The 12,031-nt window shown below is 37.3% G+C and overlaps 2 protein-coding genes and 1 pseudogene across 2 annotated transcripts; 1 reads left to right on the plus strand and 2 right to left on the minus strand.

The window, feature by feature from the left end:
- The first annotated feature begins 726 nt into the window (after positions 1-726).
- BARD1 (breast cancer associated RING 1) lies at positions 727-6,257 on the plus strand. Its single transcript, XM_011026145.1, has 13 exons — positions 727-1,069; positions 1,162-1,215; positions 1,307-1,377; positions 1,530-1,622; positions 1,815-2,254; positions 2,872-3,168; positions 3,325-3,425; positions 3,572-3,758; positions 3,880-3,986; positions 4,317-4,407; positions 4,857-5,022; positions 5,478-5,596; positions 5,733-6,257. The coding sequence occupies exons 1-13, from the start codon at positions 978-980 to the stop codon at positions 6,075-6,077; spliced, it is 2,163 nt and encodes a 720-aa protein (XP_011024447.1). The 5' UTR covers positions 727-977; the 3' UTR covers positions 6,078-6,257.
- A 248-nt stretch (positions 6,258-6,505) lies between these two features.
- Positions 6,506-9,228, minus strand: LOC105125620 (protein NRT1/ PTR FAMILY 5.2-like). The gene is made up of 4 exons (XM_011026146.1): positions 9,093-9,228; positions 8,685-8,902; positions 7,855-8,426; positions 6,506-7,639 (listed from the first exon to the last, which is right to left on the minus strand). Exons 1-4 carry the CDS (start codon positions 9,226-9,228, stop codon positions 6,751-6,753), a joined length of 1,815 nt encoding a protein of 604 aa, XP_011024448.1. The 3' UTR covers positions 6,506-6,750.
- Positions 9,229-11,215: 1,987 nt separating this feature from the next.
- LOC105125850 (protein NRT1/ PTR FAMILY 5.2-like) overlaps positions 11,216-12,031 on the minus strand; it is a 5,953-nt pseudogene continuing 5,137 nt past the window's right edge.

The following is a 12,031-nucleotide window of genomic DNA, read 5'->3' on the forward strand; positions in this document are numbered from 1 at the left end:
TCCTCACTAACAAGCAATCTTAGTATTTGAGAAGGTAGTTTGGTTACTTTCCATTTAGAAAAGTATATTAATATATTTTTTTATTTTTTTAAAATTATTTTTAAAATTAATATATTAAAATGATTTGAAAAGATAAAAAATATATTAATTTAATATAAAAATAATTTTTAAAATTTTTTAAAAAACATTTCTGAAATACAGTGATTTCAAAATACTAAGCCATGTCCATTAATATAGTAAAAGTCAAGAACAATAGAGATTGAGTGTGTATTTTGTAACCTGGTGCATAATATATTCAAAAATAGTTTTTTATATCAATGATTTAAAATTATTAGATATTAAAAAACTAATTTAATATATTTTAAAATAAATATATTCTTAAAAATATGTAAAAATAAAAACTATAAGAATCTTTGCCCCACTTCATCCCCCATCAACTTGTGGCACTTTTTGGAACAAAAAAATCACTCTCTTTTATGTATTTTGTGCACATCCTTTTGCCCTTATCACGCATGCCATAAAATTCAAGCGTCTCAATAAATACCTTATCGCATGAGCAGCCAATTCACCCAGTTAATTCTCTAAAACCTTTGCTATTTCTTTTTTATATATATATATATATATATAATTACCCCCCTAATTAATATACAGTAGAATATATATATAAAAAACGATTAATATACAGTAGAATATATATATAAAAAACGGAAAGAAGGTAAGAAACTGAAGAAAACGAAAAACCGCCGGCGCGGAAACCAATTAAAAAGGCGCGCTTTCATGGAACCACCTCTGCCGCCAATAACCATCTCAAAAATCGAAAAGTTCTTCCCTTACCGCCAACACTGACGGAGACCAGATCCCAGCCGTCCACGTGCACTCCTTTCCCTTCCATCAATATTCATCCCCGATAGTATAAACCTCTTCCTCCTCCTCTGCCACTCGGCTCCCACCCCTTCAAAGCAGAAAAAAAAATAAAAATGGCGGGCTCAGTGAAACAGAGCGTTAGCTCTATGAACCCATGGGTTCTTCATCTCCAGAAATTGGGTCTCGAGCTCAAATGCCCTCTATGGTTTTCCTCTCTCACCTTCTTTTTTTCCCAAAAAAAATCTTCTCTGTGATTTTAAATTTTAAGAATCGTTTTTTTTTTTGAAAAAAATGCAGCTTGGAATTGTTGAAGCGACCCCTTCTGCTACCTTGTGATCACATTTTCTGCAAGTTTGTAAATTTCATAGCTTTGGTAATTTTAATTATTTTTTTTTTGTCGAAGGCATGTTTTTGCTGATTTCATTGATTTTCTTTCTTTCAGTTCATGTTTGACCAAAACGATACAGTTTGGATCCGAGTGTCCTCTCTGTGAAGCTCAATATGGCAACTCAGGTAGGTCTCCTGACCCTTTTGACAAATGGTTTCCCATTTCCCGTGTCTGATTTTTTCAAAAAAGGAAGCTTTTTTTGCTAAGATTGTATGGTTTAATTTGGTAAAATATGAATTGAATGTATAAAAGAATAATAATTTTATTTGCGTTTCAGATTTGAGGTGTTTGCCTTTGATTGAAAACATGGTGACAATCTATAGAAGCTTGGATGCAGCTTTCAGTGCCAGTATTTTGCAGTCTCGTTCTGGTATGGTATCTTCATATACTTTGATTTGACATTCAGTTTTTATTATTTTGATATTAGACTCAGTGGAGTATCCCTGGGGCAGCTTTCGCGTCAACGGAGACTAAGGACTCTTTGATATTCGTTGTTTGGAGTGGTTTCTTTGAGTTTTTATTTTTAAAAGTAAATGTTGGTTGTGGATGGTGATTTTTGCAGAGACTGGTAGGGTTTTGAAGCAGTGTCCGGCTTCGAAGAGTAGTGATAGTAAGGATAAGAAATTAGTGGAAGCTCACTGGGGGAATAATTCTAGTAGCGGACAATCTAAATTAATGTGCAATGGTGTAGCTTGTGCTCCATCCAATTGTTCAGTTGGAAAAGGGGTTCGAAAGAATGTAGCGATGGGTAATTGCAATGTGCCAATTCATGTTAAAAATAAAGAGTATGAAGTGATTGGTAGTGTAGGGGGTACGTCTAATGATAAACAGAATGCCAATTCTCCACCGGTAGGCTCGCAGGCAAGAGCTAGGGGGCTCCATGAATCCAAGGCTTTTCAAATGGACTTGAATCAGGCAGATCAGTTGTCGCCTAGAAGTCCTCCTTCATTTGGTGATAATAAGGATTCAGAAAACGACAGTAATGATCAGGGAGGTGATGATGTAAGAACTTAACTTTTGCTTTTAACAATGATCTTGCAGACTTTTTCGTAATCGCGTGTAAAGTGCAATTATCCTTTGCAGTGGTCTGGAAACTACTTACTGCTTACATTGATTCCAATTTTTTTTTTATTCTGCTCTTATCTTCACACAATGAAAGTTTATTGCACAATCCATTCTGTAATCTACGTCATGGATTTATGAAACATAACAAAAGTTTATGGATATTGACCATTTCTGACAGTAGAAAATTGCAAGTATATACTTTTGCTCCCCCAATGTAAATGTACTGGCAATTTCTATTCTTTTTGTGGTAAAAGTGCTTACCTTGTGTATATGATGCTTATATTTGTTTCCAAAGCTTCTAAGCACTACATATGCTGCTTGCTCTTGCTCTTCTTATAGGAGTGATTAATATAGAATTAGTTGAACATGTCTCCCTGCCTATGCTCTTGATTTTCTGGTGTTTTTAAGATTGCTTGTAATAATTGCTTTGCTTGTTAAGCATGTTTATTTGCTAGTGTTGGTTAGTTAGCTCTCATTTGGCAGACAGTACATTTTGAAGTGCATAATTTCAAAGCATTCACTCTTCTGAAGTCCACAATGCTTCTGTTTTTCAGAGTCTACAAAATTATAAAGCAGAAAACTTGGTTCAACTAAATTCTGACAACAAAAGAAGGCAAGAGAGGCACAACACTTCTGCTTCTGAAACCGAGGAAGGTCATTTGAGGGATTCAAAGAGACATAAGAAGTTGAACTACAGCCCATCGGATTTGGGTGCAAATGATATTGGTCATATCAAACCAAATGCATCTCCAACTGAAAATTTGATAACCAGTTCTCAATTAGAGATTCCTGCAAATTTGAATAACTCGTTTAATGCTTGTGGATTCTGCCACTCCTCCAGAATCACAGCAGTAAACATCTATTTATCCCTGGCTTTTGTTTGTCTTTTTGCAATCTATAGTTTTGTATGCCATTTTGTTGCCGCTAGTGAATTATCTAAGTACATCACGGAAAAATATTTTTTGGTGCTTACATCTTGTGTCTTCACCCCCCTCCTTCCATTTCAGCATACTGGTCCAATGTTGCATTTTGCGAATGGAAAGCCAGTAGAGGGAGTTGAAGCAACTCTATCCAGCACTATACATGTGCATGCTGTGTGTATTGAATGGTAAGCCATTATGCCTTTTTTGTTATCAATGCTTAGGTGAATGACAATTTGATGTCTGGTGAAACTGTTAAGAAGTTTCCCTCTTGCTATCTTTCTTGTCATAACTTTAATACTGAGAGCAATATGTAACTAAATTTGAAATACAGGGCACCGCAAGTCTATTTTGTTGGTGAAACTGTTAAGAATCTGAAGGCAGAACTGGCCAGGGGTGCAAAGCTTAAGTGCAGCAAATGTGGGCTGAAGGGAGCAGCTTTAGGCTGCTATCTAAAATCATGCAAGAGAAGTTATCATGCTCCTTGTGCAATGGAAATTACTAAATGTCGATGGGATTATGCAAGTGTCTTGTACTCTACTTATATTACAAAACATGTTCTTATTTTGAAGGATTCCTTTTGCATCGCTTCAGGGAGTTGAGCTTGGAGTGCTAACAAATTTCTTTATTGGTTTCTTACAGGAAAACTTCCTTGTGCTTTGCTCTGCTCATTCTTCAGTAAAATTTCCAAGTGAGAAGTCCAAGGCTAAGAAACACAACCCGAAAACTTCTTCAGTGCTGACTTCAGTGTAAGTTGCGATTATCTTATTCCTTGTAGCTACAAAGTTAACAAACTGAACAAAATTGAAGTTGGATCACTCTTATCAACTCCTTGACCTCCCTTTCTATCCAATTTTCTTGCTCTCTATTGAATTTTTCTGTCAGATTAATGAAGTATCTTTGATGGTGGAGATTGTGAGCAAATTACTGTTTATTCAAAGGGATTTCAAAGAATGTTTGCCTGCTAAGAAAACAAATTAATTGGAATGTTTTCCATCTGTCAATGCTATTAGTAAATAGGCTGTTGCTTGTCATTAATGCAAAATCTGTTTGACCTGATTTTTGCTATTATCATGCAGCGCCCCACAGCAGTCTAACTTTTGGGTGGGATCATGTAATGGAGCAAAGAAATGGGTTTTCTGTGGATCTGCTCTGTCTTCTGAGGAAAAGGTCAGTTCAGATCATGGTTGATGTCAGTTTTTCTCACTTCTCAATTCAGAGTCATTTCCCATGTGGTGGTTTAGGATAGTTGTCATTCCTGGGATGATCTTGATAAGACATGGTGTCTAGCATAATGATTGTTATGCAATGGGTGCCCTTTTTCTGGCAACATATTGTTAAAACGGTGTTTTTTTTGGACTTAGAAACATGGTTCAGTTTAGTTTTGTGATTTGAGCCCTCCACGTTTAGATTATTGCATGTTGCAATAAATCAAACTTGCTATGTTCATGACTGTTGTGCTGTGCACAGTGGCCTGGTGTGATTGAGAATTAGTTGATCACATGAAGCCTGGTGTGATTGGGAATTAGTTGATCACATTGTTCATGTTTGAGATTTAAGATGAGGAAATGTCTTTCAGTATTAAATTACTTAGTTGCAACTTGTTTTCTCTGGTACAGTGTCTTTTGGTGAAGTTTGGAAGCATGATTGGTGTGCCAGTGAGCAAATTCTGGGCATCCAATGTCACACATGTGATTGCAGCCACAGATTCAGATGGGGCATGCACCAGGACGCTGAAATATCTTATGGCCATTTTGAATGGGAAATGGGTTCTTACAATAGATTGTGAGTCTGCCCTTGTCTTTGACTTGATTACTTAACGTCTAAACTTGAGTTTTCACTTGTGAGTAATGTGCTGAAGAAATTTCTTAGATGATCCTCTTCCCTCGCTGTTATAAATTTAGCAGCCTAAGACTGAACTGGTGGCCCTGGCCAAGCAATGTGCCTGTATTATTATTATTATTATTATTCAAAAGAAATTGAGGGTCATCAAAAGGGATTGAGTTGACAGGGGGATTGTTCAATCTGATGGTGAGAAATATGTTTACTACCATTGATGAAAGTACCGAGGTTGTACATCTTAAAAAAAAAGAATGAGCAAATCTGCCGTATTTTTTCCTTTTCCTTTTTAATTGATTGCTTCAGAGTTCATGGCACTTTGTTTGTCTTTCTTCCTTATTTTTGAGCTGTTGCCTCGTCAATTTCTTGCTATTAACATGTTGCAAGTCTAACCTTGGCAGGGATAAAGGCTTGCATGGAATCTATGCATCCTGTGGATGAAGAAAATTATGAAATTATTCTTGACAGCCATGGAAGCCGCGAAGGCCCAAAAAATGGCAGGCTTAGTGCACTAAATAATGTAAATTTCTTCTTAGAGTACCCTATTTCTAAAGCATGATTATGAACTTGTAGTATACCTTTGTTCTCTGCTTTTCTTGTCTTTTCTTTTTAATTTTTGTCTCTTAAAAGCCCTGGTTTAATTGTTTCTATTACAGGCACCGAAACTTTTCAGCTGCTTAAGTTTCTGTTTTGTTGGAGATTTTGTGGCCGGCTACAAGGAAGGTCTCCAGAGTCTGGTTATTGCAGCAGGAGGTACACTTTTGAAGAGTGAGGAAGAATTGGTGGAACAAAGACATGACCTGTTATCTCCTTCAACAACACTAATTGTTTATAACCTTGATCCCCCACAAGGGTGCAAATTAGAAGAGGAAGTTTCAATTATCTGGCAGAGAATCAATGAAGCACAGGATTTAGCTGCTAAAGTTGGATCCCAAGTCATTGGTCACACATGGCTGTTGGAGTCTATCTCCTCATACAAGTTACAGCCTTTTGTAAAGTGACACAGCATCAGCAATTCTGATAGCTAGATAGTCCAGATGTAAGGAGGTTCCAACTTGCCTGCCCTATGTTAATTTGTTGGCAAACACAAGGCTCTGTATTTTTTGCCTAGGATAATGTATAACGTGAATTAACTACTTGCAAATTGCATCAAATAATGTGACTAGTTTTTCTTTGGATCATTGCATTTGTTTGCAGGAACTTTGCCAACACCATTTTATATACTTGGACTTCACTTGAAATTTTCTCAATTTTGATAGTCTTTGGGTAGGAGGAAGTCCAGAGATATTATTATAGTTTTGCTTTACTTTGTTTCTCTCCTTCTCAATTTCCCTATGATTTAATGTCCTTGCTCAGGTAAAAAAACCTACATTTATGCTAACGTAACGAGTAATGATATTATCAATTAATTGTCTACCAGTTTGATTTGACCTTGTTGAGGATTTCCTGCCCCTTGTGGAGGTTGATGATTCTTCAAGTAAGAAAAATGAAAAAGGCCAAGCAGACTCCAAAATACCTGAAAATTAATTTATTACAAAGGACAGAAGACTACATCATCTTCATCAAACCTTTGTTACACACGCACGATGAACCTGCAATTTTCAGATTACAAAGGACCGGAACTGCTTTCAAACTCACATAGGATACAAAGTAGAAGGTATAACTTCATCATCTTTATCTAACCTTCAAGTTTTCGTTGTCTTGATGAGCTTCGACTAGTGAAGCTTCCTTTTTTATCCCCTGCAAATCACTCTTAGAATCAACGTCCACGTTATAAACAAAGAAGGTTGCAGCAACTAAATAGATAAGCAAGTTGAGGAAGCTCAATATGGCCAGGACAGCATAATAGTAGTCTAAATGAGAGAGATTTAGATTGTCCAAAATCCACCCTTTATGGCCATGCTTCTTAGTGATTTTAGAAACTGTTGATAGGATAAAACTACTGAGGAAATTCCCAATTCCCAAGCTGCTAGTGAAGTATGAAGTCCCTAGGCTCTTCATTCCTTCTGGTGATTGGTCATAGAAAAACTCTATCTTTGCTACTTCCACAAAGTTATCAGCAACTCCCATCAAAACAAACTGAGGGAGTAGAATAAATATACTGAGAGGAACTACCTCATTTTTACCAATAATGTTGTGTTCTCTTGCCACACTAAGCCTCTTCCTTTCTGCTAAGCAAGCTGTGATCATTACAATAACATGCAACATAAACCCAATTCCCATTCTCTGCAGCAATGTAATTCCTCTCGGTCTTTTCGTGTAATGCCTAGCCATCGGCACAAAGTAACGGTCATAAATGGCTAGGCTTATCAACATGGAGATGGTTACAAAAGCTGTGAGGCACGCTGGAGGGATTTCAAAATGGGGTCCCATGCTCCTGTCCAAGACAGTTCCCTGTTTGATGAACAGGGTGTGCACTTGAGCTAAAATGGTGCTAGGTATGAAAGTAGCAGCCCAGACTGGAAGCATTTTAATCATTTGCTTGGTTTCTTCAACTTGGGTCACAGGGCATAGCATCCATGGTGACCTTGAACCGCTCTCCGCTGCTGCTTTGTCAAGGAATCTGCAGGCAGACCAGAGCTAGTAAGATCGAGGAAAATGGCTGTAAGGGTAGACTATGGTAGATATATAACGATGCAAGTATTTTGATGCTGTGAATGTTGAATGATGATTGTCGATGTTGCTGGAACTGGGTATAGAAAAGGAACAAACGGTAACAAAAATTCTCAAATCATTATTGAATTGAATGTTGGAGATCTAAAGTGTGGAGTATCAAACCCAAGAGAAGAGGTATAGTCAATTCTGAATTTCCCTGATCCTATGTACTCATCCAGGCTAAGCTCATGCAGCTGTTTTGGGTCACCTGGGACGGGTACCTTCCACTTTTTAACAGCAGCTACAAGTACTTGAGCCATCCTGGTGAATGGACTCTCTGCAGGCAATTTGTGTCTGTAGAATGGAGTGCCCACCAAGAACACAATAATGGAAACTGCCAGACCCAGTGTTGGAAGGGCGTAGCCAAGGGTCCAGCCCACATTATCTTGTATGTAAACCAAGAAGGTGTTTGAGAACAAGGTGCCAAAGAAAATGCTAAACATCCACCAATTAAAGAATGATAGCTTTTGGGTCCTCTCTTTAGGTTCCAAATCATCGAATTGATCAGCCCCCATGGTGGATATATTAGGCTTGGTTCCACCAGTACCGGCTGCTATTATGTACAAGGCACTATAGAAAACACCCTTCTGCAAAGCTGAGGCTTTTTTGTCGCATTCCACTTCTTTGATACCTTGTCCACAAGATGGAGGCCTTAGGGCTGGCACCGAAACAGCTAGGGTTAACAGAGACATTCCCTGTTCAATTACGCAAGTTAGAGAATAACTGAAGTTATTAGTTTAAATACATCAGGACATCATGCAGCTGCAATCTTTCAGAATAAAAGAAAAGCATATCTGAACAACTTAACAAGAAAACATGTCTAGTAATATTCAGAGATTTTTCCACTATGAGGTGAAATCTCAGAATTCTGTGCTGTCTGATTCTCTACCATCAATGGCATATTGTTTTGAAAAGGATACGCCGAAGTGTATTATACTGAGTTTAAATTTTACCGTAACATAAATGCCTGATGCAATGATGAAAGTCCAGAATCGGCCCAGATGAGCATCTGCGATATAAGCACCTAGAATGGGCAATATCCATGCTGTTCCAGTCCAGTTGGTGACACTGTTTGAAGATGCTACAGTGCCTTCATGGAGCTCTTTTGTCAAATATATCACCAGGTTTGCTGATATACCATAAAACGCCATCCTCTCAAAAACTTCATAACCTACAAACACCACACAGTTCATGTCCCAGGGGGAAAAAGTGCAAAAATAATTCAAACCCTCCCCAGAATTCTACAAGAAAAACATACAGCAAGAAGAAAGAAAAATATACAGCAAGAAGAATGAATTCGGGAAACGTTGATATACATAGAACAGTACTATATATCATATATGCATTGAGATGTAACGGACCTACAATGAAGGAACAAGCTCTCCATCTCCCAGTTTTTGATCTTAAAACAGGCCTTCCCTTGAGATCGACAGTACCATCTGCTGTGTAGTCATCTTTCCCACCTGCTGGACCTTTCTCTTCTAATACTTCAGCCATCACAGCAGATGTGGTGCTGGCTGCCTGCTGACCCCAAGGACTTACGTGTAGCTTTTTATATTGACGCGGAATAGCCTAAGCCGAGAAGAGTCACATTGTATCATTTGTAGTTTTTTGTTTTCTGATTTTTTGAAGAAAAAAGAAAAAGAAAAAAAAAAGAAAAATTGTTTTAAGACATAAATCATAAATTCCACCAAACAATCCTAAGATTACTATAATTTCTGAAACGCTTTCACGTCTCTGTGTATCTCTCGGTGAGAGCCAAGCAGTGTTTATGTCTTCTTCTAGGCTCTAGCACTCTATAATGACGTTTTGTCCTAGGTGAGGTTTACAACCTTTGTCTGACAAAGGTAGAAAGTTAAGAATGAGATTAAATAAACATTCATTCTCAACCTTTTCTCCATTTCGTGTCTTATATCCATGCTTGGCATGCCAAGGAAACACTTACATAGAAATTGTCAATCACTGGCATTTGCACTGTACACACACCTTAGCTGGACATGGACTCTTAAGGAAATACTCAAAGTTTCTGAAGTGATTGATATGATGATACCTAGGATGGATGTGGTTAGTTTCAACTATATATATATATGAAGCTGACCCTTTAGTGGAACTTAGATTTACCTCTTATCTTTTCTTTTCCATGAATATGCTGACAACAATATATACATACAAGTTCTTAACACAATGAGCAACAGGGTGCTTATGTCTGATAAGCATGGAGCACAACACTGACGAACACCGCACCAGTTCTTAAAAACTGTGGTTGGGACAAAATGAACACCCCACCACAGAAACATACGGAGCTTGTGTTTCTGCTTTGAGAATAATACATGAAACTGTTTGTTCATATATGAACTTCAAACCGACCTGTTTAGAAAAACCAAAGCCAAACAAAACCCTAACTCCTAAATAGAAAGATCAAACTAAAACCTTACTGCGTCCAAACTTTTTTTTTTTAATTTAAAAAATAGCATCCCGCGTCAACAGATTAGAATAAACTGGAGTTCAGCTACATAGGTCACAAGTTTCAGGAATCTCATACGATGTTGGATGACAGTCATTCAGAAATCACAACCCAATTATACCAGCAACCCACTCGGGACTTCTTTTTGCTCCACATTTCGTAAGTCACCGTTTTCTTTATGGCCTCGATGCATCGGCACTGCAAATTATCTTAATCAAAAACCTTAAAGTTTGAAGCGAGATTATAATATATAATTCATATTATTTATTTTTATTTTCATCACATACACATATTTTAACAACCTTTTTATGTGAAGTTGAACCTTTATTCAACTATTTTTTACACTATCTCAGGATAAAAAAATAAACATAATAGAGATAAAAAGGACATGCTTTCGTATGCTTTATATTTTGAAATTATAGAAGCTCATTCTAAAATTATTTATAAATATATTTATTTTATGTTTTTATATCTATCTTTTCAACCGAATATGTTTATGGTCACTTGCATGGTTAATGTCATAGGAGCGCGCATATATATATATATGAACAATAAATGCCACACTGCTACAAAAAAGACCATAATTCAGGTACATAGGCGCCCGCGCTAGCTTCAGTTGCCATCTATTTCAGCCAGCAATGAGTAAATCTCATCAGAAGCCAAGAATTGATGAACTTGATTTCCTTCTCGATCCAACCGGACCCAGGACATCGTTTTATTATGAGAAGTTTCTGCTGTGAGCCACACATGAAATTAATCCAGCTGATCATGTGATTTATGCTACATGGTTTTGCTTTACATTGTTCCATTCCTTCTCAATTTCCCTACTGTGGATGTCCTTGCTTCGCTCGGAAAAACTATATTTATGCCAACGGTATGAGTAGTGGTATTATCATTTAATCGACATTCAATTTGACTTACCCTTGTTGAATATTTCCTGTCCCTTGTGGAGGATGATTGTTCTTCAAGGAAACCATAAAAAATGAAAAAGACCAAGCAGATAAGAAAGAAACCATAAAATTATTTTAATGTAGGTCTAATACTTGCCTACAGAAGGCATTTTTTACTTGGAATAAGTAACAGAACAGAACGTTTCATCATCTTCATCAAACCTTTGGCATACGTACGTTCATACAAAGATACATACATAAATATTACAAAGAACTAGATTCTGCCTTCCCTTGCTTCAGATACAAAGTAGAAGGTTTAAGTTCATCATCTTTATCCAACCTTCAAGTTTTCATAGTCTTGATGAGCTTTGACCAGTGAATTTTCCTTTTGTTCCTGCAAATCCCTCTTAGTATCAGCGTTCACGCTATAAACAAAGAAGCTTGCAGCAACTAAACAGAGAAGGAAGTTGAGGGAGCTCGATATGGCCAGGAAAGCATAATAGTAGTCTAAACGAGAGTTATGGGGGTTGTCCAAAATCCACCCTTTATGCATGGTTCTTGGTAATTTTAGAAACTGATGATAGGAGAAAACTACTAAGGAAATTCCCGATTCCCAAGAAGGTGGCGACGTATGAATTCCCTAGGTTCTTCATTCCTTCTCGTGCTTGGTCATAGAAAAACTCTATCTTCGCTGCTTCCACAAAGATATCAGCAACTCCCATCAAAACAAACTGAAGGAGTAGAATAAATATACTGAGAGGAACTACCTCATTTTTACCAATTATGTTGTGTTCTCTTGCCACACTAAGCCTCTTCCTTTCTGCTAAGCAAGCTGTGATCATTACAATAACATGCAACATAAACCCAATTCCCATTCTCTGCAGCAATGTAATTCCTCTCGGTCTTTTCGTGTAATGCCTAGCCATCGGCACAAAGTAACGGTCAT

The sequence above is a fragment of the Populus euphratica genome, unplaced genomic scaffold, assembly GCF_000495115.2.
Source record: "Populus euphratica unplaced genomic scaffold, PopEup_1.0 scaffold58.1, whole genome shotgun sequence".
NCBI lineage: Eukaryota > Viridiplantae > Streptophyta > Magnoliopsida > Malpighiales > Salicaceae > Populus > Populus euphratica.

What these genes read in the sequence shown, in the direction of transcription:
- BARD1 (XM_011026145.1), top strand. Translation starts at nt 978, where the DNA reads ATGGCGGGCTCAGTGAAACAGAGCGTTAGCTCTATGAACCCATGGGTT. An exon ending in CATGCTGTGTGTATTGAATG is followed by an intron (nt 3,426 to 3,571) that starts GTAAGCCATTAT and finishes TTTGAAATACAG; the next exon opens with GGCACCGCAAGTCTATTTTG. An exon ending in TCTTCAGTGCTGACTTCAGT is followed by an intron (nt 3,987 to 4,316) that starts GTAAGTTGCGAT and finishes ATTATCATGCAG; the next exon opens with CGCCCCACAGCAGTCTAACT.
- LOC105125620 (XM_011026146.1), bottom strand. Translation starts at nt 9,228, where the DNA reads ATGGCTGAAGTATTAGAAGAGAAAGGTCCAGCAGGTGGGAAAGATGAC. An exon ending in CATCAGGCATTTATGTTACG is followed by an intron (nt 8,427 to 8,684) that starts GTAAAATTTAAA and finishes GTAATTGAACAG; the next exon opens with GGAATGTCTCTGTTAACCCT. An exon ending in GACTATACCTCTTCTCTTGG is followed by an intron (nt 7,640 to 7,854) that starts GTTTGATACTCC and finishes GTCTGCCTGCAG; the next exon opens with ATTCCTTGACAAAGCAGCAG.